A 25,561-nucleotide genomic window follows, 5' to 3' on the forward strand; every position below is an offset into this window, starting at 1 on the left:
AGGCGGTCTATACACTCTAGCTGATCTTTTGAGGGGCATTTCAGTTTACTATCTTGCCTGATCACTTCCACCAATAGATGATTCATCATCTGTTCTTGATTGTGTACATGTGGGAGTACCTAGTGGCACCATTTCCTGCACATTTGGTGCATGGATAGCTCGCAGTCTATCAACATATGCGGGTGGATTCACGTCTTGGAAAGTGATTCTCCTCATTTCCACATCCCTCATGGGTGTCTTATGCATCTTCTTCTCATTGAAGACCACATCATGGCTTCGTATGATCTTCTTTGCTTCTCGATCCCAATGACGATAGCCCATCTCTCCACTTTCACCATAACCTAGAAAGATGCATTTCCTAGACTTAGGATTCAGCTTCTTCTGAAGCTCTTTTGGCACATGTGCATATGCCTCACACCCAAATATATGCACTCCACAGAATCACCTAAAAACTTGCTAGTAGAGGTTTTATCCCTTCCCCGATCCACTAAAATAGATGAAATCCGAAATGGTAGCCTGTGCGAGCAGGTCTGAACCACGAGCGTCCAGACATAGGGAGAGATCTTAGAGACAAAACTTTTCTAAATCTCCACAGAATCGCGTAAGAGTTCACAATTTGGGGTTTTTAGGCCTCTATAGTGCAATGGAATAGAAGGTTTTGAAAATTGTGGTCCCAATCACCGGGTCGAACACACGGGTTGAAAAAAGTTTTTGCAAACAGACCTAGATTTGTAAACACCACTGGAGTGCAAATGATGAGCAACATAGAAGTTTTAGGACCTCCTAAGTCCATTAGAACTAACAGATCTACAAATGGTTGCTCCAAACTTGAGTTCCAACACACCAGACAAGAAATTCATCATTGGCTCTTAAAATCATGTTTTTCGCTCAAAAAACCACCCAAAAGCTTGGAAAACTACTCTAGAGACTTCCAAAACCACCACCAGGCTTCCACAAGGTCCAAATACTACATGGGCAGCTCAAACAAGCACCCAGAGGCTTCTACAAAGCTGCAAATGCCACCCACACAATTGTAGGGATGTAGAATGACCTCCCGGGCTCAGCCAGGCCACCCACAAGTGTCAGATAGACCACATGGGTTCTTATACCAATTGAGAGTTCTCTCAACAAAAGCGGAATGGAAGAGGATGAGAGAGAGGGAGAGTAAGAAGAGAGCCACATAAGTTTTGGTGGGTGCAGAACACCCTAATCTTCTATGTCATCTATATTGTATATCATGGGGTTAAGGTAGAGTGGCCTTTAGCCCCCACACATAATTTTCTTTCTATGTTGTCAAACTTCTCTTTCTATGTTGTCAAAATGACGTGCAAAGTTTGGTGGGAAGCACATATTGGTTACAAAATTAATGGATGAATAGTTGAATACAAGCCAAGTAAATGCGATTGCTTTGAATGAATGGAAAGAGAGGGTGAAGTACTCAAGAGTCCAATGATAGAAATATTATTTGTATGAAGAAAAGTCTTCTCCATGACTGCAGTACGACCGGCTCTATAGCTGAACATAACACATCCACTATTTGCAATAGGAATAAATGAAAATCCTATCTATCAACTCATTCATTCCCTTGTATACAATTTTGTTGAACAAGGCTTCATCCACAGCTACCCATAAGTGGTGTACGTGCTATTATGCCTAGTATTGAAATACTTTCACACAATTGTCCCCCACCATTTGTTTTTGGCATTTAGCAATGGTCATTTGGGTTTGGTATAGGCTATGTTAACCTGAGCAAATGGATCCCTTCTCACTTTGCTTGAACCCTCCCTTTGTTCTACACTTGTTTGTTGGTGCTCTTCATTTCTTGACTTTGAATTTTGCCCTTCACTTGGCTTTCGCTCCACTCTTCTTTGCCTTCGTTCTCTACTGTTGAAACCCTTTATGCAAGGGGTCCAACAGGTTGCTCATGCAAATTTGTATACATTTTATGTGCCTTGGAAGCATGTCTCTATGAGTTATTTGATAGCCTTATGTGTCCTGCTATAAGTAGCCAAAGGTATGATGTATTCAATACTACATATTCAACCATGCTTTTTTGTTTTCATGTTATAAATTTTTGGAATACTTGGAATGGGAGGCCAACTTTGTACTCAAAGTTTTAAGAATGGGTTAGGAGACATGGATAATAATAGCTAAATTCACCTCATATCACCAGACTGTGAATATGTTTGAAGGCCTTATGATGCTTGTGATAGTCTTCATGTTTTTGTTGAATTGGGGACCAATGTTACATCAATTTAATGCTTCTTATTGTGTTGTTATGTGGGCTTATAGTCACACTTAATAAATATTACACATACCTTTGAGTCTCACTTTGAGTATGTAAGAAGGAGTGTGGTTAAAGGGTGTTTGAATGTCTTTTGACATGATAGATTGGATTTACATATTATGTTAGCCAATGAGATTTGGAAGAAAACTCATCATTAATACATGGTAATATGTCCTATGATTTTGGTACGAAAATTTAAGGAATATGTCTAAATTGTGAGGCTAGTGTGAGGCTTTCAAGGTTTAAAAAATAGATATGTGACTATGAAATCCAATAATTTGATGGAAGGAAAAAATGTTGGACATGCAGCTCTTAGGACTATAAGAATTAATATTAAATTCTGTAGATTTGCATTGTGGATGTCACAAGAATGTTCAAGGGTGTAAAGAGTTATATTGCAAACCATGGGAAAGTGATCATTTAAATATTGTCATTTTGAGACGTTGAGTACTTTATTGCTTTAATACATTGTATACTTGTTTGATTGCTTATATATGAAGTGAGATGAGTGATTTATCAAAGTAGATGATTGGTTGTTATTAAAAAAAAAGAATTGAGAACATTTACTTGCACTTTTATGCCCACTAAAAGCCCACTTGGAGGGATAAGAACAAGAATACCTTTTAACTATTTGCAATACCATAAGATGAATGCCCATCAAGAAAAAGTTATTGGTTTCCCTTTTAGGAATTAGCCCTCACAAACAAAGCTGAATAGTTAAAGGGAAGATCATAAGCAGCTCCATCATAAGGTCTTATAACATTGTAATATATAAGACCATAGAAATAAGGTTTGAAACAAAAAGAGAGCATGATTTGAGTTTTTAGGACATATGATTATGTTTATTTTGCTTCAACCTCATCCAAATGTCTTTCTAATACACCTTGATATCACAAACATAAATGAAATTCCTCTCATATATTCCTTTAATTGCATGCATCTCTTAACTCAAACATACAAGCATTATTTTATGTCTTAACTATACAAGGTAGACATCAAAAAACACAATTACAATAGTTAAGACATAAAACCATTTATGTCTTAACTATACAAAATTGACATAAAAAAATACAAGTACATATGTAAACATATGCATACTTTAAAGACTCTTTGCTCTTGCTTTTAAAGTTGTATTGGAGACCTTTTCTAAAATGATTGGGCATAAGTATGAATGCTCCTAGTGGTGTTGAAAGTTGTATGTGTATCTTCCTTACTAACAAGTGCACAACTATGGACGTGTTTTCATATATTTCTTTCGGAATCCAAACATGATTGCTAAATTTCAAGAGTGCTTGGGAGATCAATCGTGCATATCTTCCCCCAAATATTTGGGTGGGTTTGTGCAATTCGTCTTTTGCACATAATATGTATGCAAATCCATGCAATTGTGTTGAGACTTGTGATATCAATATGAGCATATTGTCTTATATCCTTGGTTTGAAAGGAATACCATCCTAGTTGCACATCTTTCATGATGAAGTAATTAAGTGCCCACGATCCCAACAAGGAGACGTTTTTAGACATCCCTAGCCTCCTTGCCTACAAGACAATGACCATATTATAGCTTTAGTATTTACACGTGTGATGGCTCTAATATATGCACAAATACCATTGGTTTTAATGATTGAGTGTCACATGACCTTTTGTGTAGTGAAAATATAATAAAATAATTGAATTTCAATGGGAAATGTTTGAGGATAGTGACAACTCTTGGTTATTCTTTAAGTACTTGTATGCATGTGAATGAAAGTAAAGGAAAAGCGATTTATAAAGAGTGTTTCTTATCTGAAGTATTCATTGATGGCATTGCACACATGGTATCACCACATAAGAACAAGTTGATGGAAGATCTTTCCTTGTGCAAATTCCAACATTCCATTGTTCAAATGATTATTGTTTGATACTTTTTTGATGGAACAGGGGATGTCCCCTATCGTTGTATGTTGAAAATGATGTCAAGTTGTCATTGGAAACTTAGAGACTCTTCTTATGACGTTCATGATAAGGGTTCAACATGTAGATCAAACCTTTAGGATAAAGGTCGATTTGCCCAGTTACAACCTCAAAGTGCTCAAAGGCATCTGCAGTCTTACTTTGATGAAGATTTCCATGTTTGCGATGTAAACTAAATAGTCTTTCGCATGCTACTTACATGATAAAAGGAGCACTAGATTGTTGCTTAATAATGATTGAAACATATCCTTTATGCATCCATGGCCTATATTAGCAGAATTTGTTCTTTCTCTAATTCTCAATGGTAGAAGGCTGAAAGGGAGTTCATGAGTTTTTTTTTTAATTTAAAAAACAAAAATTATAAAACTCACCCACCCAACTCACACACACGGTTGCCTTGGTAGTTCATGAGATTGCCTTGGTAGGAAGAAGCTCCCCAAAGGAAATTTCATGCAATAACTTGGGAAGGTATACTTGCAACATGAAATAATGGATGTTTAGGCATTTGTTCTATTCAATAGAAGTTGATCTCTCTTTTGGTAAGTGCCTCCTTATGCTACTTTACAATTCTATTCCATGGGATGGGTGTATGAGATGGTTCACGGATATTAGGTCCGCCAATTCTATAGGTTAATGGAAACATCTCAAGTAGAAATTTAATAATTTCCTACTAGAAGAGTAATTGAGAGATACTCATGCTACTGGAAGAAACCTATTTACGTTGGGAAGGAAGATAGCATTCTTTTCGATGGCTAACTCTACTCTATCTTGAAATAGTTATGAGGTTATTGGGTTTTTACTTGCAGCTTCAAACTTAACTTGTGTAGTTTATGTATGCCTCAAAATGACTACAAATCATTACAAGTTTGATAAGTAAATCAAATCCTTTATCCAATTTGCCATGTTCTATTGATATAAACATTTCAAATAGTATTAAGCATGGCTATATTGACAAGGATAACAAAGGAGTGTGTTCGAATGCCTTGAAGTCTGATGATGCTTATCAATAGCAAACGAGAGGAATGGGATGTTTAATTATTTTTACATGAGTTCTAGGCCATATTCTTGTCATTTTTAGGCTATGAACAAATAGAAGAAGTATTTGCATTTCATAAATCAAGTGCTCTTATGGAGAGAAAGAAGTTACTTGTGTTATTATGTTCTTACAAGATTTGAAAACTTTTAGGATCCCATGTGAAGAAGTTGCTCCAAATATCACATGTACTATAGCAGAGCCTTGATAACAGCAAACAAACTTGTGAGTATCCTAATAAACATTGATGGATGAGATTCTTATGAAGTAAGACATTCTCAACATCGACTATGTAGTCCCTAAATTGTGGTTGAGTGAGCATAAGGAAGGTAAATGGTTACATACTACATATTTATTAAAATTTCAATAACAAATAATCAAATGCATCCAACCATGTAGTGGCATCCAATGACTAAGCATATGTAGAATGCCCTTGGGTGCCAAATGAGGTGGCACCTTATCATTAGAGCTACTATATTCATTGGGTGTCTAAGGAGCGGTATTATTTACAACTAAGCTACCTCAATGGGATTAGAATGACCATGGGTGCCCAAGGAGGTGCATGCATTTGAGGCTACCCTAGCATGCGCATCATGGAGGCTAACCCTAGCAAGATTAGAATGCCCATAAGATGTGGATGAGCATGCTCACATGTTTTGTTACAACGGATGGGCCCACTAGCTATTTCCACGCAAGGGCAAATGGCCCATTTGAGTGGCTGAAGGTGCATTTGAACAATTCTTACATGAGAGAAGGAGCAGGAGGTAAAATGGCTGATGGAGCAAACGGGTGGTAGGATGAATCAAACAGAATTCCATGGATCCTTTAGCCCTCCCGGGTGCTACTTTCCTTGGATTGGGAGCCTCAGCCCTAGGCAAAGCATCCACCCAATCCCGCAGCCTCTGTCCCAACACTCCTACTCTGCAGCACCTTGCTCCTTCAGCGCCAGTTTCCTCCTTGCGTGGGAATAGAAGATGTGGGTGGTGGGTGAGACACCCCTCAGCCCATTGGTGGAGGTTTGGAAACCTCACAGGTCCTCCAATGCCACATCTTGCTTTGTGTGGAAACAACTCCCCAATACATCAAGCCAAGTGTAAGAGGTGTGGGCAAAATTTGGGAGACAAAAGAAAAGTCATAGGGAAGAAAAGTCACGCATGCATGTGTATTCGCGGATTAAAACATGTGGGAAAGGGGAAGACACTAGGGAGGAATTCGAGGATAGTGAGGAGGTTAAAAGAGAGTGAGTAGGGGAGAGATCGAGGATGCTTAGAGAAAGAAGTAAGAGGGAGATTGTGGGGGGGAGTGCTTATGATGGTGGCCACATTCAAGAGAGGACACCTTCATGAGAGCATGGTAAAGGTGAAAGTGAATGCTGACCAGCACGAATGATAGAGGCCACTTCCAAGGGGCCAAGGGGGTAAATGCAGGCCACCTTGGATGGGGTGTTTGTGTTCATATCATATATATATATATATATATATGACTTGGCATGTACGCAAATAAGGGCCATATTTGCAAGTCATCTTATACAAAGGGGTATAAAGGGGCTCTTATGGGGGGGAAGCACCGGGTACTAAGTTCAAAAAACGTTCATCTTGATAATAATGCTGTTTTTTGGGAAATGGATTTGCTTTGATGGCGAATAATGATGCTAGAAAGCAAATTTCCAAGTGAAATAATGCGCTAAAATTGGCATTAAAAAATCCATGTAGAGTACGTTCTATGCACGCCACAAAGCAAAGCTGAATTTCACGAGGTAAAAGTGAATCACCAAAATTGGGTAGAACATCGTTGAATCTAATGAGCTCAAGCTTTTATGAGGCAAAAATAAATCGCTGAAATCTTTAAAAATCCATAACATAAATCGATTGACATTTTTTCACGGAATTGAATTAAAAAAAAAAATGCAGAGCACGCGTGACGCGAAGCAGCTCCTTGAAAGAATTCATGACCGCGATTTAACGTTAATACGTGCCTTTAATGACCTCGATTTAACGTTAATCTGGGCAATGAAGAGCCGGGGAGGCTAAGGATTCAGACAACAGGGCGATTAAAAGAGGGAGATTAAGGGGGGGGGGGGGGAGGGATGCTAAGTGCGGGGGCAGATTTGGCGGCAGCCGCCAGCATTGAAGGGGGGGCAGAGGGGAAGTACAAAAAGGGGGAGGGGGATTTAAAGATGTTCTAATTTGGCGGGATGATGCGACGTTGTACGTAGAGGGAGGCAAAGAAGGGGAGGCGGAAGCTAAGTGTAGAGGGGGGGACTAAAGTTAGAGGAGGGGGAGGTGAGGTGGCATGGGGAAGGGGAGGTGGCGGGATGAGGTGGCATGTGGGGGGATGCATGGATGCATGGGCATGCATGCGCATGTGACACATTGGACGAGGGGGACAGTGAGTACAGTCACTAGTCGACTGGCCACTGACACTGACTCAGTCTTCTCTCTCTAGAAACTTGAGCTTACACTCTCTCAGTTCTTTTCTCTCTCTTTCTGTATGAGCATTTCCAGCTCCAATCCTCTGCGTCTTCCTCTTCTCCTCTCAGCTCCTCCATCTCTGGCTTCCATCGCTCCCTCATCCTTCTCCCCCTGTCCTTTCCTCCCCTGTCGTGCCCCCCGCTCCAGCTTTCCTTGCCTTTTCCCACATTCCTTCATCACATCTCCCCCTCCCCCATGGCTTAGCTCGTAGCTGTACTTCCCCTTTCTCCTTCCACCTCAGACCACCCTCAGAATCACAGACGCATCTTTCTCCTAGATCCTCTTCCTTCCCTCATGTTCTCCTGTGAGTTACTCCTCTCTCATTGCTCTTCCGCTTCCCAATCTCGCACTCTACTCGTGCGACGTGACTTCGCCTGCTAGCATGGCGGTTTCTAAGGGTAAGGATGGGAAATGCTCGTTGGACTCCTGCAAGTATGTGCGATATACCCAGGAGCAGGTGCTGGCGTTGGAACGGCTGTACGCGGAGTGCCCGAATCCCAGCTCTTTCAGACGCCTGCAGCTGCTGAAAGAGTGTCCCATCTTGTCCAAAATCGAGCCGAAACAGATTAAAGTATGGTTTCAGAATCGGCGGTAAGTCTTCGAAGTGCTTCACTGCGTAGAATCTCAACTGTATTGTGCCTTTCATGCGCTTGAGAACAAACCATTCTGTGGTTAAATGCTGCCGGTAATATGATGAGGAACGTTGCGCCTTTACGTGAAACGATCAACAGACCGAGAGAAACCATCGGCAGCGGGCTCTGATGATAACACCTGAAGAAGTATAAAAGAAAGCGTAGAAACTTCACCGGAGCCTTCTGGGGGCTCTCGATTGGATATGACTATGATATGGGATTTCGGTCTCATTTCATGACCTTCCTTGTTCTCCTGTAGGTGCCGAGATAAACAGCGGAAAGAAGCTACACGTCTCGTAGGCCTGAATGAGAAGCTGTCGGCCATGAACAGGGTTCTTGTGGAGGAAAACGATAACTTGTCCAAGCAAGCTATTCAATTGGTTCTTCAAAATCAGCAAATACGGAAGAAACTGGAGCAACTACGTAATTCGCGCTCCGCTTCTGATGGCTCGCACAACAAGATACAGGAGCAGGTATTCGCGTCCATCCGTTTCCCGAGAGGACATGACTGGGAAATGCAAGGTGCTGCCCGCACTCTTGGTCGCCTACATTTCAATACCTGATGCTATTACCCTTCACCTGTGTATTCCAGGGTGGAGCTGCAACCACGGAAAATAGTTCCGAGTCCGTAGTGACAAGTAGCTTGCGACAACCAATCCCTCATGACACAAGTCCCCTTCGGTGAGTGACTGTTACCAAAGCACATTGTCTACGCAGTTGAGACGGGGGTGAGCTAAACAGTTGGGAATTTTCTGGCAGGCTGATGGCTATTGCCGAAGATACGTTGACTGAATTCCTTGCAAAAGCCACCGGCACTGCGGTGGATTGGATTCAGATGCCCGGAATGAAGGTGATCGGAGTGCTTCGAAGATGGGTTTAAACCCAGGGTTTTGTAGATGTGGATCATACTGCTGCCTTGATTGGTTTCCTAATAGAATATCTTGTGGCCTGTTTGCCAGCCTGGTCCCGACTCTATTGGCATTGTAGCCATTTCACATGGTTGCAATGGAGTAGCAGCACGAGCGTGTGGTCTTGTTGGCCTCGAACCTGCCAAGGTTGGATTTCGTGCAGGGACTGTCTGGATGGTTTGCTATGTTGTGATAATATCTTAGGAAATGCAAACTTGTGCTTCCAGAATGAAGTAATGATTGTGTGATATTAGAATGAATAGTATGGGGATTTTTATAAAGTTAAAACAATGGCATCTTTTTACATAAGGAGGTTTTGATCCTAAAGTGCATTGGAGTTTACCTCCAGATCGTCGAGCTATTGAAGAATCGCACTTCGTGGCTCTCTGACTGCCGGCGTGTGGATGTGCTTGGAACGTTTAATACCGGCACAGGCGGCCTGGTGGAGCTGCTATATATGCAGGTCTTGGTCTGTTTTGATCCATGGTTTGGGTACTTGGAAAGGATGGGCTTTGACATTTGAAGGATAGTACTTAAAGGGTAGTTCCTGGAATATGTTTTCTAAGATGCCTGCATATTTGTGAAATGTAGAAATCCTATATGCTTAACGTGAGCTTCACTTGTCTGTCATTAACGTCTTAGTCAGCTTCATTCCATTAAGTCTCAACTTAAGAATATCAGACCTCTTTTTCATTGGGTTGGCCGTGTGTGTTCAGCACCCTTATATTCTTTCAACCATACGCTAAAGGTTTTTAGGTTTACCTTGAAATTTAATTGATTGGGAAAAGGTATATAGTTCTGATTGCTGTTGCTTTGATCCTTATCCTGTACTGGCAGATGTATGCTCCAACGACACTTGCACTTCCGAGGGATTTCTGTACTCTGAGGTACACAACAGTTTTGGAAGATAGGAATGTGGTGGTAAGTGGGAAATGCCTTCAATTCTGATTACATTTTTCTGGTTTGTTCAGTACCCAGATTATCGAGTTCTTAATACCATTGTTTACTTGAAACAAATACATGTGAAACACTATGCCTTCAGATTTTGGATGTGAAATGTCTACCCGTAGTAAAGATTGATGTGAAACTCTCTTGATGAGAGTTGTGGACTGTAACAGGCATACTTGCCTTTGGTCATCCCAATGGTTGTCTCTTATGGCCAAGCGTGCCCTTGGAAGTTACCTCCAAAGTTGCCTCCAGTCATACATTATTGGCATGCATGCATATTTGCATGCCTAAGTATATTATCTGATTACATTTTTCTGGTTTGTTCAGTACCCAGATTATTGAGTTCTTATTACCATTGTTTACTTGAAACAAATACATGTGAAACACTATGCCTTCAGATTTTGGATGTGAAATGTCTACCCGTAGTGAAGATTGATGTGAAACTCTCTTGATGAGAGTTGTGATCTGTAACAGGCATACTTGCCTTTGGTCATCCCAATGGTTGTCTCTTATGTCCAAGCGTGCCCTTGGAAGTTACCTCCAAAGTTGCCTCCAGTCATACATTATTGGCATGCATGCATATTTGCATGCCTAAGTATATTATGATGTTTACGGAGCTTTGCTTGAGTCCTTGTTTTTGGACGTTCTTGCAAGGTTCCCTGATGGGCTCGATTGACATCGTCCTTCCTTGTGACTATTGCAATTTAAGCTCAATAACTTGAGCTTTGACACCATCGTAAGCTTGCCGTTGGAAAATGCAATGTCATTGAAGAACTATGCCAATTGTAGAATTTCTATAGGGAATGCTTGAATGAGAGCGTGAGCGAGGGCCTTCCATAACATTATGCTTTGCTGATCCCTTGCTATTCACACACCCATATTCACACACCCATAGAGCAAAGCGTTCATTGACTCTTGTTATGCATTGAACTAAACCCAAGTTCTTTTGTACCTAACTTAAGTGATGGATCTTACCTAAGTGTAATGGGAATGTGAGTGGACTTTTTAATTAGTGAAAAGAGGAGAGGAGGGGTGTGAAGGGCAAGGGGGGTGTAAAAAGGAGAGTAAATGATCAGGATGTACCGCTATTTATGAGGGAATGGGTTCATATATGTATTAATTATTAAAAAGGGAGGAGAGGAGGGGGTGGTAAAGGCAAGGGGGATGTAAAGAGGAGTGAATAATGAGGGTGTCTCTATTTATGAGGGAAGATGAGTACTCTCGTCTTATTGATCAAGATAAGAAATTAAAATTTTGTTACAACCATTTCACATTATCACTTGTAGCCTTCTGGAAAGATCTATCATTAGGTAAGCAATGTCTCGAGTTCAAATTGTCCTTTTACATGAAACTTTTAAGTTAGTCCTTCAACATTAGCCTAATTGGGCTGTCTATAACTTTCACCTACAAAATCAATTGAATCTCTCCATGGAAAAATGAAGGCCTTTTCAAATAGGTTTAGTTTGGTCAACTTATATGAATGGGATAATTTGTTGAATAAGGGCCCATTGGAATAAATAAATGGGAAATATAGATGAGTGACTAGTGGAGAAACTAGGTGAGATGAACAATCCTACGTGATAGCTAACATTTGAGAAAATATCTAGGGTGAGTTATTAAAGCATTGTTAAACATAGATGTTGGGACTATGGCCATAAGTGTCTTACCTCTCATTATTCGATGATCAATTATTATGAACTCTAGACTCCTAAGTAATAGTCCATAGAGCTTGATAATGGCACAATGCCCTCGGAATGGGTTATAGTGGTATGGGAGATTGCGGTTTCTTATCACTAGCCAATGCTAGAGTGGAACTCGAGATCGCGGCTTGTTATCACTAGCCAATGCTAGAGTGGAAGTTGGAACCTAGATCTTTAGCTTGGGTATGATCTTGTTTATTTGAAGGTACATGATTGGGAGGTAAGCTTCAAGTGTTCATGTGAATTAGGGACTTGACGTTGGTATTAGAGTGATTCTTGGGAGAGAATGTGTAGTTTTGGAAAGTGAAAGCTTCAGATGTTTATGTAAATTAGGGACTTGGTGTTGGTATTAGAGTGATTCTTGGGAGAGGATGTGTAGTCTTAGAAAGTGATTTTTGATCTTTGATTCATGAGGATGTAAGTTCCATCTAGGGGGTATGATTCTATGCCTCAAATTAACCCTAACTAGTTTGCACATAACTTCAGTGACTTTTCTTACCTAGGAAATAATCCTCTTTGCTAAGGACATGGTAGGTTGCTTGCATCCTACAAGATCTAGGATGTAGAGCCTCTAAATATAGCTATTGGGGATGTGACTATATAAATAGTTTAGCTCTCAATATTTGAAAATCAATGATTGTGGATCTTAGACTCTTTAGTGTAGCCCATAGAGTTTAGTAGTGGCACAACATTGTTAGGGTGGGTAGGTGGGATGAGATGATGTTGCTTGCCACTAGTGAGGCCTAAAGAGTGTAACCTTGCCCTCGTGTATCTCAAGGTTAATGGGTTGGATGTAAGTGTCATGCTTGGCTACAATATGTCTTGTTATCTAAATCATGTGTTTTTCCTAGGTGAATTGTGAATGCTTTACTAGATGTGGTCACATGGATTGAGGACTTAATAACTCTATATTGATTGTCATTATGAGGTTCATCTAGAGTTTCAAATTTTTTAAGGAAAGGCTATGTGTATCTATTACAAACCGAACCATATGCTTGTTAGAAATGGAAAAAAGGGTACCCACAATGGAAGGTTGATTGATAGCCCAAGAATTCACATAGAACTGTTTAACTATGGAATCCAAAGCTTCTTCAATATGTGTACTCAACACACATGTGTGCAAGCTAATAAATAGACAATGCTCCTAGAGAAAGACATAACCAACAGAAGTATATATTCATCCATAGGACACACTATAAAAGGATTCCATATTCCCTCCGAATCGCAGTTGTTTGTCCTTACCAAAATGTGTTGTCCTACTATTTCCTTGGCACTTCTAGATACCTAAGCTTGCATGCTCTTTGTTGAGCTTTTGTAGACTTTAGTGACCATGCCTTTGTCTTTGCACCTTGCTGCCTTGAGTATCAGCCTAGGTGTGCAGCCCCTTCCAAGCTATGTTTGTGCTCCTCTTCAGGCTTCCTTTAGACCTCTTGGATGTAGCCCCAATTTTTGCTGATCTGCTGCTCTAATCTGTTGGTGAAATGCTTCTCTTGTGGATGAGATATGAGCCCAAGTGGCTCCCTTTATATAGGGATTTATAGCCCCCACAACAGGTCGACCCAAGCAGCCAACCCAAGATCACCTTGTTGGCCAACTTGGTTGGCCACGTGGCAGGCAGTCATTGGCCCAAGCTGTCTTGCCCATACCTCGACATGTTCTAGGCCTCCTTTCAAGCCCATAGCTTGCCCCTTTCCATGAACTATAAGTCCCTGGTATTCCTCTTACAAAATGAAAGTTTAGCCAAAGCTCTTTTGCAAGGTAGTGATTCTCAATATGATGGATATATTGAGATCCGCAACAAGTGAAAGGTGGCTATTTAGAGAACAAAAGGTTCGGAGGGTTGGCACGATTGCAAACTGTGAAGAAGAAAGTGTAATGGTTAGGCTTGAGGTGAGATCGTAACTCTACCCCTGAACTTTTTCTGCAACTAGATAGGAGTGCAAAAAAAGAAAGAAGTTAGGTAGACATGGGTGAAGATTAAAGAAGATCCTAAAACCCTAGAAAAGAGTGCATTTACCAAGCTTTTCCTTTGGGAAAATAAACTATAAAGCAAAATTGGTGTAGCAAGAATTCTAAAAGCGAGATGATATAATCAAATTGTGTTGAAAGGTCGTATTTCCTAAATCTTCCTATCGATTAATGATCTCAGTTTGTCTTATAGACCTCCATATTGGAGAGAATTCACTAGATCTTACGATAGACTTGCAGTGTCAAATGCCTTGTAAGATTTGTACTTCGTCATTGTAAGCACTCTACTAAATCTTCTCATGGATTAATGTTCTTAAATATCTTAGACTTTGTATCTACTCCATCATCTCAAGGGCTAACTCTCTTGCTGCTTGGACGATGGAGTAATATCAAGTCTTTTTGGTCGTTTGTGCGTTTTGCTTCATAATCTTGTATATAGTGTTGTGAAAACCCGCTAAATAGGTTTTATGATCTTGTATGTATTTTTTCACATAAGCTAGTGGATGGTAATCGTGACTATGGCCCTTGTTATAGTTGGAACCGGAAGCGTGTGGTTATCCCACATGGACATTTTAAATTTCCCTCTCCATGTGTATGGAAAGGGGCAAGGAGGCATAATTGCATTTTTGTGGGTTAAAAATTGAGATCTTAGACCTTGAAGGAATAGGTTGTTTCTAGAGAATATAGAGATTAGGCTACATTCATACTAATGCATGTCTCATCTTCAAACTAAAGGAAACGGGATTTAAGAACATAGAATCTACCTTGGACATGATTAACAAGGAGAAGGATGACGAGAGTCTTCTTGCATTGCAAGAGATTACAAAGGAAGAAGAGATTTGAGCCTCTTGTTACAAAAAGGAATGTATGAAAACGTATGGAAGGAAGTATGATTCTTGTACGACTCCTAGGCCTTTGTACAACTCTAGTATTTCGATTAACATTCTTTCACATGCATTAGCCTAACTCACTAACAAGGATTGAATGTTGTTTGAGCCCATTGGTAACATTGTAAAGAATATGTGGATATGTATGTGAGCATTTGTTTACACTATTGTCTACACCCATCCTTTGGTGTTCGTGACAGCACTATTGTCTACACCCATCCTTTGGTGTTCGTGACATCGGTTGAAATGCCATAAACTGTATGCTAGTCTTTGCTATGTGATGGAGTTTATGGTTTTCAACCTCGCGATTGCAATGAGATTGGAATCGCACTAGTTATGCTTTTAGAGTGTTAGGGAGATATGCCCTTGAATTCATTTTATCATTAGTGTCTTTAGCTCCTCTTTGTGGGATGCATTCATGGAATGTAAGGTAGCTTGTCGTCAAGATGTTGCAATGATAGTACCTCGAATGGGTCATGTGCTTGCAAGAGTTGCATCTAATCTTGTTGCTTGGCATGCTTGAATAGTCAAGGTGGCATGAAAGCAACAACACCCATGGAGAATGAGAGATGTACAGAGTCCTAGATCTAGATGCCCACACACTTCTTTCTGCAAGTCCACATTGAGAAAGGTTGTTTTTAAATCCAACCAAGCACTTGACAAAACCAGAATAGGCCTTCAACTTGATTGGTGGTACCATTTTTATTTATGTAGACTAAATTGAAAACTTATTGTGTGCAGTCTACCTATATATGGGTGGATCTATTTATATGCACTTGATAACATCGTCTCACTATGTGATATGCTTTGTAATGATATGATGCATGGTTCTCGTGAGGCTAGCTCTAAGTCGAGCGACCTCATATACGAAGTGTAGGGCATATCTTTGGTTTGGGTGGCCCATAACTTTGCTCATTTCTAGGCATCCATGGAGTGAAGTTAAAGTGGTTTTGTTATATCCCTCGGATCTCATAGTATTTGGGGCATCGGGTCAAGACACGCTCCTAAGTCACTTCAATGTTGTGAGAGCCGTTGTGGTGTTTATTGCTATCAACTTTGGTCATTGTATTGCTCGATCAGTTACTTTAGAGTCTTGGAGAGTTGGCATATGGACTATGGAGGCACGGCATCCCAAGTTGGGTAGGCTCATCAAGCGTTGAAAAGGTGAAAAGTAGAAGCATCAAGCTTCAAAAGCTACAACCATCGGTGAATAGGAAGCTCAACGAAGAGACGCTTCAAACAGTTCGAATAGGAAGCTCGGAAGGAAGAAGGAACTTGGAGACGCAGTAGAAGCTTGCTTGAAAGAGTCTAGAAGAGAGGCAGTTATCAAAATAGAAGAGAGGCTGTGAGAGTCACGCTACTTGTGCAGCGGCTTGGAAATGGGTACAGGTTTTTGTCTTTGAAGGATATGGATTCTGTCAATAGAAGTATTACAGAGAAGCACAGAGGCCGTCGCCATGTCACATTGGATTTGCTAGGTCATATTGCTTAGTTTCATGTTGAGGCTTGGGTACACAGCACATGTAGCCTCTCCTTTCATGGTACTTCGTCCTTCCCTTCTATATGTGTGTTACGTCAACTATAATACTGTGTGACCACGGTATAAGGCAGAAAGCTAGAGAGCTTGGCAACACTTGCATTAATAGGACCTAAAGGACTTGGATCCAGGGTCACGCATCTAGGCATTTATGAGGTGGTGCATAAGGAGTCTTAGAGAGGGCTATAAAGAGAGGAGTCCCTTATGGGACATGTGGCACCAAAGTTGGAGGCCAAGTGGCAAGTTCTGGGCTAGGAGGGAGGATTCTAGAGGGAGCCAAAAAAGGAGGTTTGGGGGAAGAGGACCTCAGAGACGTAGACTCCAGAAAGAATTCGTGGCGGGTGGACTAGCAGAAGAGAAGCCCTTGTTCAGGGCTCGTATCATTGGTATCAAAGCCAACAATTGTGATTTCATGGAGAGTTGGCATATGGACTATGGAAGCACGACATCCCAAGCTGGGTAGGCTCATCAAGCGTTGAAAAGGTGAAAAGTAGAAGCATCAAGCTTCAAAAGCTACAACCACCGGTGAATAGGAAGCTCAACGAAGAGACGCTTCAGACAGTTCGAATAGGAAGCTCGGAAGGAAGAAAGGAACTTGGAGACGCAGTAGAAGCTTGCTTGAAAGAGTCTAGAAGAGAGGCAGTTATCAAAATAAGAAAGAGAGGAGAGGTTGCCAGAGTCATGCTACTTGCACAGCGGCTTGGAAGTTGGTACAGGTTTTCGTCTTTGAAGGATATGGATTTTGTTAATAGAAGTATTACAGAGAAGCACAGAGGCTGTCGCCATGTCACACAAAGGTTTTAAAACCTTTATTTGAAAAAAAAAGCCATGTCATTTAAGGTCTCCCATAGTCTTTTTAACCTTCTTTATATCTCAAAAGAAAATCCTAAGGTTCATATCATTCCCTTAGCCTCATCGAAATTAAAGAAGATCGAAATGAGGATTTTGAGAGCGAAGTTGGGGATCGAGTTCAAGGAAAGCGAAGGCGAGATCAACAATCAAAGAAAGCGAGATGACTTTCAAGACGAATCTAACGCCTTGAACAAATACTAAGAAAGTGAGCATCATGTTTTTTTGTTTGACAAAGCGTTTTGCTTTATATTTTTTAAAAAATATACGTCTTTAAAATGACAACTCCAAAAAGGAATAGTATGATTAGGGAGGTCGAGGAAAGGGCTAGAAAGGAAAAAGCAATAGTTGGAGAGGAAATACATGAGGATGTACAAACCGAAACGCAAGAGGATAATGTAGAAATGTTGTGTTTAAGAGATTGGAAACTTCATTGAAGATGAGCACCGTGGATCATTCACAGAGTGATGGTCAAATTGAAAGGGTCAATCAAATAATAATAATAATAATATAACAGTGTTAAACATTCAGATATATGGATTTTAACCAAGAGTCCCAATGACAGTGGGACTCCAAAAAGAGAAGGTTCACGCGACCAAAGACTCTTTTTGTAGAGAAGGGGGAAGGGCAGATTTGGAGATGGGGAGAGAATAGCAAAAGGAGGGGAGGAGAAGAGAGGAGAAGGGGAAGGAGAAAGGAAGAGAGAGAAGGCTGAGGGGATAGAGAGAGGGAGAGAGAGAGTGTGAGCGTAGGCAGTAGGTAGCAAGAAGGAGCGTAGATAGGATTAGATGTCACATCAAAAAGTGCCTTACAATCCTTTTGGGTTGACTTATATAGTCCCCCACAGTTCCCACATTTCCTTTACTATTCTCCCATCTATTACCCCCTTAAAATCCTTCTTTTTCCCACCTTCATTACAGCCATCCCTTCCCAAAGAATTTTGCCCTCAAAATTTCCAAGAGGGTGCCCTGGATGAGAAGGATACAACAGAAACTGATCAGCTTTGTAGGAGATAGGGGTAGTCCTGCACAATGCTCTCAGGTTGCCAAGAATTCTCATCTTCCGTTAAACCTTTCCATTTGATGAGGTATTCTGTGTAGGCTTTGTTCCTGAGTTCACGATCTCTGAAGCCCTTGATTTGCTCCGGCACATAGATTATGTGGCCCTCTTCATCCATAGGAGGCAGCTCAGGAAGAACCTGGACATGCTGTCCGACATGTGGTTTCAGCAAGGATACATGGAAAACATTATGGATCTTAGAGGTACTGGGTAGTTCCAACTGATATGCTACCTGCCCAACTTTGCGGATGATTTTGTAGGGGCCATAATACCTGTGGGCAAGCTTTGTGTTGGTATTACCTTTCAGCGAGGAATATCGATTCTTATGGAGACGTAAATGCACATAATCCCCTTCTTCAAAAGATAAGTACCTCCTTTGTTCATCCGCATACTTCTTCTGCTTGGCTTGGGCATCCTGCATATTCCTCTTAGCCAACTGCAGAAGGGCATTCATACTCTCCAAATCATTCCTTGCTTGCTGATTTTTCACAGCCAAGTTTGCAACCTTGGAAGGCATTCCCACTTTGCATCCATACATAGCCTCAAATGGACTCATGCCAATAGAGAGGTGTTTGGTGCTGTTGTAGCAAAATTCAGCCAATGCTAACCATTTGTCCCAAGACTTCTGCGTGTCATGACAGTAATGCCTTAGATACTCCTCCACCCACTTGTTCACCCTCTCTGATTGACCATCCGTCTGTGGATGATAAGCAGTACTAGGCGCAAGGGAAGTACCAACTGCAGTGAATAACTCCTGCCAAAAGTGACCCATAAATTTAGCATCCCTGTCACTGACAATCTCCTGAGGAAAACCATGGTGCTTGAACACATACTCAATGAATTGCCAGGCAACCTGTGAAGCGGAGTACCGAGTTTTAGTCGGTATGAAATGGGCCTGCTTAGTCATCCTGTCAACCACCACAAATATGCTATCCCAACCCTTATCTGTAGAAGGCAAGCCTGTAATGAAGTCCATGGCAATGTGAGTCCATTTGCCTTCAGGAATGGGTAGCGGTTGCAGAAGGCCTACGGGTAACCGGCTGTCCACTTTATTTTGTTGGCAGGGCAAACATTCACTGACAAACTTAACCACATCTCGCCACAAACCATCCCAAATAAAGCTCTCCTTGACTTTTTCATATGTTTTTGTGATACCCGTATGCCCTGACATAGGGGATGAGTGCATTTCCTGTAATACCATCAACCTGTACTTGGAGTCTGGCACAAGATAAATTCTGTCCCTGCACCATAACAGTCCGTTGCGGAGCTGAAATCGAACATGTCCTTGGCTGGACGGACTCTGTAACTCCATAAAAATAGGAGCTGCATCAGAATTTTGCATGTGTTCCTCCTGAATCCCAATTATCCACTCTTGATGAAGCGTGGAAATGGCAGACAGTTTGCATGACCACATCCTGGACAAGGCATCAGCAACCACATTCTCTTTCCCCTTTCTATATTCAATGTCAAAATCATAGGACTGAACTGCAGCCAGCCATCTCTTCTGCTTCATGGATAAATTAGGCTGCGTTAAGAAGTACTTGAGTGTCCTGTGATCCGTTTTGACCTTAATCTTGCTACCGTACAGGTAGTGGTGCCATTTTGCAAAAGCATGCAAGATTGCTAGCATCTCTTGATCATAAACATGATAATTCATTTCTCTGGCATTAAACTTCCTGCTCTCAAAAGCAATCACACCATGCTCTTGTTTTAGGACAGCCCCTAAACCTTTGCCACTGGCATCCGTCTCAATAATGAAAGACCGTGAGAAATCAGGGCACACCAATACAGGTGCATTGCTAAGGGCATTCTTGAGGTTATCAAAGCTGAGTTGTGCTGCTTCTGACCATTGGAAGGCATCCTTTTCCAACAAATCAGTGAGAGGGGCAGCCCTTTTGGCGAAGTGCCTAATGAATCTCCTGTAAAAAGAAGCAAGACCCAAGAAACCTCTGAGCTGCGTGGTATTTTGTGGCTGCGGCCACTCCTTAATGCATTTCACCTTAGCTGGGTCTACCTTGATTCCGTGCCTGCTTACAACATGACCAAGACATTCAACCTCCTCTGCCATAAATGTGCACTTGCTGGCCTTGGCATAAAGCTGATGCATTCTCAAGATTTCTAGCACTTGTCGGACATGGTCAATGTGTTCCTGTGCATCCTTACTATAAATGAGAATGTCATCGAAAAATACCAGCACACATTTGAAAAGAAGGTGGTGTAAGATCTTGTTCATGAGTGCCTGGAAGGTGGCTGGTGCATTAGTCAAACCAAAAGGCATCACCTTGAACTCATATAATCCTCTTTCTGTACGAAAGGCAGTCTTATGCTCATCACCCTCTTTCATCCTGATCTGATGGTAACCTGACCTCAAATCAATCTTCGTGAAATACTGAGCACCCTTGAGTTCATCCAGCAGGTCATCAATCCTGGGAATAGGAAACCTGTTCTTAATGGTGGTCTTATTCAATTCTCTGTAATCAATGCACATACGAAAAGAGCCATCCTTCTTTTTCACCAGGAGTACTGGAGATGCAAATGGCGAGGTGCTATGAGCAATGAAGTTTTTCTCAAGCAAATCTCGCACCTGTGTTGCCACTTCTTCCCGTTCAACCTTAGAGAGTCGGTACGGGGCCTTGTTTATTGGTTTACTACCATGTTCCAGGACTATGGCATGATCAACATCTCTTTTTGGGGGCAACTGAGATGGCATATCAGCAAACACATCCCCAAATTCTAAGAGCAATTTCTGCATTTCACAATTATCCACATGGGGAATACCACCCTCCTGAGGTACAGAGACATTCAATGCATAAATGGCACTTTCGTTCTTGAGTTCCCTAGCTAGCTGCCTTGCTGAAATGACCTGCAATTTCTGATTCACAATGCCCTGCAATGTAACAGTTCTACCTTTGTGGCAAAACTCAAGAGATAAAGCATTCAAATCTATACTGATTTTCCCCAGGGATTTCAGCCAATCACAACCCAGGACAGCATCTATGGGTCCCATATCCAATGCCAAAAGATCACCTGCAAACTCATAATGATCAGAAAACTTGATCCTGGCATCCTGGCAACAATGTCTGCTGATCATGTGCTGTCCATTCGCGATCTCCACTTTCAGACCATGGTCTATCTCTGTAGCAACTAATCCCAATCTTTTCAATGTTCTACAATTAATGAAACTGTGAGTGCTACCACTGTCTACCAATACATGGACAGATCTGCCATTAATCATTCCCTTCAACCTGATTGTGTCAGCACTTTTGGCACCCATCAAGGCATGTAGTGAGATGGTATACAGTGTAGGCTGGACATCCCAATAAATCTGTTCATCATCCACAGGAACACTACCATTAGCATCACCTCTGACAGGAGAAGGCATTGTAGGTTGATGCTCCAACACAGAGAGTGTTGGCTTACGGCCTTTCCTGCTACATGTAGGCTGAATATCAATCTCATGCATCACATGAGTGGTTTGCTCAATAGCCCCACCCGGATCAAAAGGAAAAGCAGTCCCCTTTGTGGCATCTGTGTCAGGAGACTCATCTACATCATGAACTCCTGTCAATTCCTCATGAGAGACATCATGGGGGTCTCCTACATCAGCCACTTCATCATCATCAGATAATTCAATTATCATGCTGAGTTTGGCTGAGCTGACATTCTTCATTTTGCACACATCTCGGTGCTCAGGTGTCCATTTCTCTCCACACCTAAAGCATAAATTTGCCTTCTTCCTACTGTCCATTATGGCTCTGGAATGTTGTTTAACTTCTGATTTGCCAAAACCAGCGCTGGGTTTGACACCTGTCTTTGCATCCATGGGCCTGTATGGCTTTGCATATGGCATCTTACTTCTTGAAACCGTTGGATATCGTGGGAAGGAAGCAGCTGCTGGTTTCTTATCAATCCAATCAGCAGAATTTGTCTTCCTGTCAGCATCATAAGCAGTACCATAGAAGCTATGTGACACATGCTTGTACTTGCCAGCATATTTTGGCTCAAACACCTCAGCAAGCTGGGCTGCTCGCTCAATGGTTAGAGGATTGTGAGCTCTCACATCAGCAGCTAGAGAGGGATCTAAGCCTTGTATAAAACGCAGCAACTTCCCTTTCTCAGAAATATCTTGTACAAACAAAGAAAGTCTCCAAAAACGCTGCAAGTACTCCTGGACCGTACCTGTTTGTGACAGTGCATAGAATTCAGCAAGGTACTGTTCAAGGATCAGGGCCGAGACGAAGGTCGTGACCATAAGCTCCTTGAACTGTTTCCAGGTGGTAGGCTTCTGAGGTGACTCTCGCATGTAACGCCACCATGTATGCGCATAATCCTGTAAATGCATGCCAGCAAAAATGATTCTCTCCTCGTCATTCTTAGGGTAGAAGCGGAAATAATCTTCAAGCTTCGTGAGCCACTCCTCCAACTCATTGGGAGTACGAGTGTCACCCTTAAACTTATGCACAGAGATTTTATCTTTCACATCTTTGGCTGCGTTATTCCTATAGTGATTACCAGCATACTCACGCTTGAAGCTCACATACTGTGAAAAGGACATCTCATTACGAACATCCTCAGGCAAAGCCCTATATGAACGTAAGGCATCTGAAAGCACATCATCCATGTTTGCATGCTGCCCACTTCCAGCATCATGCTGGTTAGGAGAGCCACTCCCCTGATGCATAAAGTGCGTCTGACTGAAAGCATTACCTCCCTGATACGCAGGCTGAGTCTGACTGAATGTATTAACAGGAGGTGTCATTGAAGCATGCAATCCCTGCTGAGTCTGCCTGCCATAAACATCTCGGTGGGTGGGTGGCATAGAAAAAGGTTGAGAAGAGGACTGGCCCCTCTCCCAACTGCCCTGAAACCCAACACCCAATCCAGGCATGCTCGCCGTTGGCAAAAATGTGCCAATGGGCCGGCCCAAAATGGACGGCTCAGCCAATGAAATATGCGAGCCAAATGGAGGCCTGAAATCAATAAGAGAAGTGCTCGGCGGCACGGGCAAGGCATCACCAAAATCAACATAATCCCCATGCTGGGGTGCATGCATAGAACCAACATCATAAGTGCGACGGCCATCAGCCATAAATCCCCTGTGTGGGTCAGGAAAATCACCCTGGCTATCCGACTGATCCCCGTGCTGGGGCGCGGGCTGCTTACCCTTATCGTGCATACTGATGGCGGTAGTGATCTGTTGCCCAAGGTTCTTACCCATCTGGGTGATAGCTGTATCGTGCATAGCCATAGCAGTGGTGAGCTGCTGCCCCAACTGCTGACCCATCTGCTGAAAAGCCCCTTGAAGCATCGAGGCCAATGCATCTAGAAACTGTGTGTCGGTAGGCATAGCAGAAACTGGCTGTGAAGGAGATGCACCCTCTGGGACCGGCATCTGCTCCTGCTGAGCAACATCGTCACCGTGCTGAGATGACTCATCTGACCGGGGTGCACGTTTGGGTGCCATGAGTGACACGAGGAAAATGTGCCAAGTGTCGAAGGCTCGATGTAGAGGCTCGCGAGGTGTCAGTAAAGAGGCTCAATTGCAGTCGTTGAAGAGGGTCGAAGAAAGCTCGATGAAGAGGCTGGGAAGGGGGCTCAAAATGAGCCACGAAGGTGGCTTAGAAAGGCCCAGAATAGGGCTGTAGGAGTACCCTAAAAGAGGTTTTTTTTTTTTTTTTTTTTTTTTTGGGTGTGTGTGTAGCTTAGGACAACTAAGACACCTAGGGTAGTCTCAACTAAACCAAACTGACTAAACCCAACCTTATCCAATCACTAACCTAACTAGACCTAAACTAACCTAACCAACCAAACCTAAACCTAACCCTATCTGAACTAACCCTAGTTAAAGTCTAGGACCTTGTAGACTAAGGTTTGCAGGGCGGCAGAGGTGGCGCGCGACTGGCGGAGCAGAAAGCGACGGGGAGGAGACGAGGTTCGGAGGCGGTGCGGCGTAGGAGACTACAGGGTGTAGATGCCACGAACAAAGATGGGCTCCGACGACTCACGAACGGCGACGGGAGGCGCAGGGCTCCGACGAATCACGGAACGGGTAGCTTGAGGCTGTGGTGATGGGCAGCTCGAGGCCATCGGTGGCAGCCGTGTGGAGCTTCAGATTAAAATGGTCGGAGGGCTCTCGTGCGCTTGGGCTGTGGTCTCGTGGATGCCCTCGTGGGTTGCTGTGGAGCGCTGGTACTGTTTGCTTGCTCGAAAGGGGATTTGCAAGTGAAGGGGAAACGAAGGTGCCAGAGAGCGGTGCTCTGATACCAATGTAGAGAAGGGGGAAGGGCAGATTTGGAGATGGGGAGAGAATAGCAAAAGGAGGGGAGGAGAAGAGAGGAGAAGGGGAAGGAGAAAGGAAGAGAGAGAAGGTTGAGGGGATAGAGAGAGGGAGAGAGAGAGTGTGAGCGTAGGCAGTAGGTAGCAAGAAGGAGCGTAGATAGGATTAGATGTCACATCAAAAAGTGCCTTACAATCCTTTTGGGTTGACTTATATAGTCCCCCACAGTTCCCACATTTCCTTTACTATTCTCCCATCTATTACCCCCTTAAAATCCTTCTTTTTCCCACCTTCATTACACTTTTGAGGATATGAATTAAACGCTTAAGTTAGCTAAAGATAGCATAAGAAGAGCTCAAGATAGAGCACGAAGTTATGCAAACCCCCACCGTAAGTTGGAGTTTAAAGTAAATGAGAGTCTACCTTAAGATACTTGAATCTTCAGAATCTCTAAAAATCAGTAGATGTCCGAAGTTGTCTCCTAGGTATTGTGGACCATTCATAATACTTAAGAAGATTGGAGAACTTGCTTATAAATTAGTCTTACTTGAGGGATGTAGAGTACATCCAGTTTTTCATGTTAGTAGGCTAAAAAGAAATCTAGGAGATGATGATAATCTCATTGGAAATGAAGTCCTAGTTGAACTTATTAAACCTGCATCTTTATCACATGAACTAGGAAAAATTTTAGATACACAAAAAAAAAGAAGGCGACATACTATATGGAAAGAATGTTTGGTTAAGTGGAAAGATAAGTCTGAAGAGAGTCCAACATGGAAAAGGATAAGCAGTCTTCAAAGGAGGTTTTTCAATTTTGTTTTTGAGGACGTAAACATTTCGTAAGGGAAAGGGAATGTTATGTCAACCATAATACAGTGTGACCATGGTATAAGACGGGAAAGCTAGAGGGCTTGGTAGCACTTGCATTAATAGGGCCTAAAGGGTTTGGATCCAGGGTCACACCTAGGTCTAGGCATTTATGAGGTGGTGCATAAGTAGTCCTAGAGAGGGCTATAAAGAGAGGAGTCCCTTATGGGACATGTGGCACCAAA

At 42.3% G+C, this 25,561-nt stretch overlaps 2 protein-coding genes across 2 annotated transcripts in view; one reads left to right on the plus strand and one right to left on the minus strand.

The window, feature by feature from the left end:
• Positions 1–7,804: 7,804 nt before the first annotated feature.
• Positions 7,805–25,561, plus strand: part of LOC147905627 (homeobox-leucine zipper protein HOX32-like) — a 35,262-nt gene continuing 17,505 nt past the window's right edge. The window contains exons 1-7 of the mRNA XM_087373664.1: positions 7,805–8,335; positions 8,636–8,849; positions 8,969–9,057; positions 9,136–9,226; positions 9,336–9,431; positions 9,634–9,747; positions 10,122–10,205. Coding sequence (XP_087229790.1) covers positions 8,127–8,335; positions 8,636–8,849; positions 8,969–9,057; positions 9,136–9,226; positions 9,336–9,431; positions 9,634–9,747; positions 10,122–10,205 — 897 coding nt within the window. The 5' untranslated portion in view covers positions 7,805–8,126. The remainder of the gene's footprint in view (positions 8,336–8,635; positions 8,850–8,968; positions 9,058–9,135; positions 9,227–9,335; positions 9,432–9,633; positions 9,748–10,121; positions 10,206–25,561) is intronic.
• LOC147905628 (uncharacterized) lies at positions 17,246–23,354 on the minus strand. The gene is made up of 2 exons (XM_087378504.1): positions 21,725–23,354; positions 17,246–17,373 (listed from the first exon to the last, which is right to left on the minus strand). Exons 1-2 carry the CDS (start codon positions 23,319–23,321, stop codon positions 17,246–17,248), a joined length of 1,725 nt encoding a protein of 574 aa, XP_087234630.1. The 5' UTR covers positions 23,322–23,354.

The sequence above is a fragment of the Dipteris shenzhenensis genome, chromosome 1, assembly GCF_047967505.1.
Source record: "Dipteris shenzhenensis isolate YYH24624 ecotype China chromosome 1, Dip_SZ_1.0, whole genome shotgun sequence".
Classification (NCBI taxonomy): Eukaryota; Viridiplantae; Streptophyta; class Polypodiopsida; order Gleicheniales; family Dipteridaceae; genus Dipteris; species Dipteris shenzhenensis.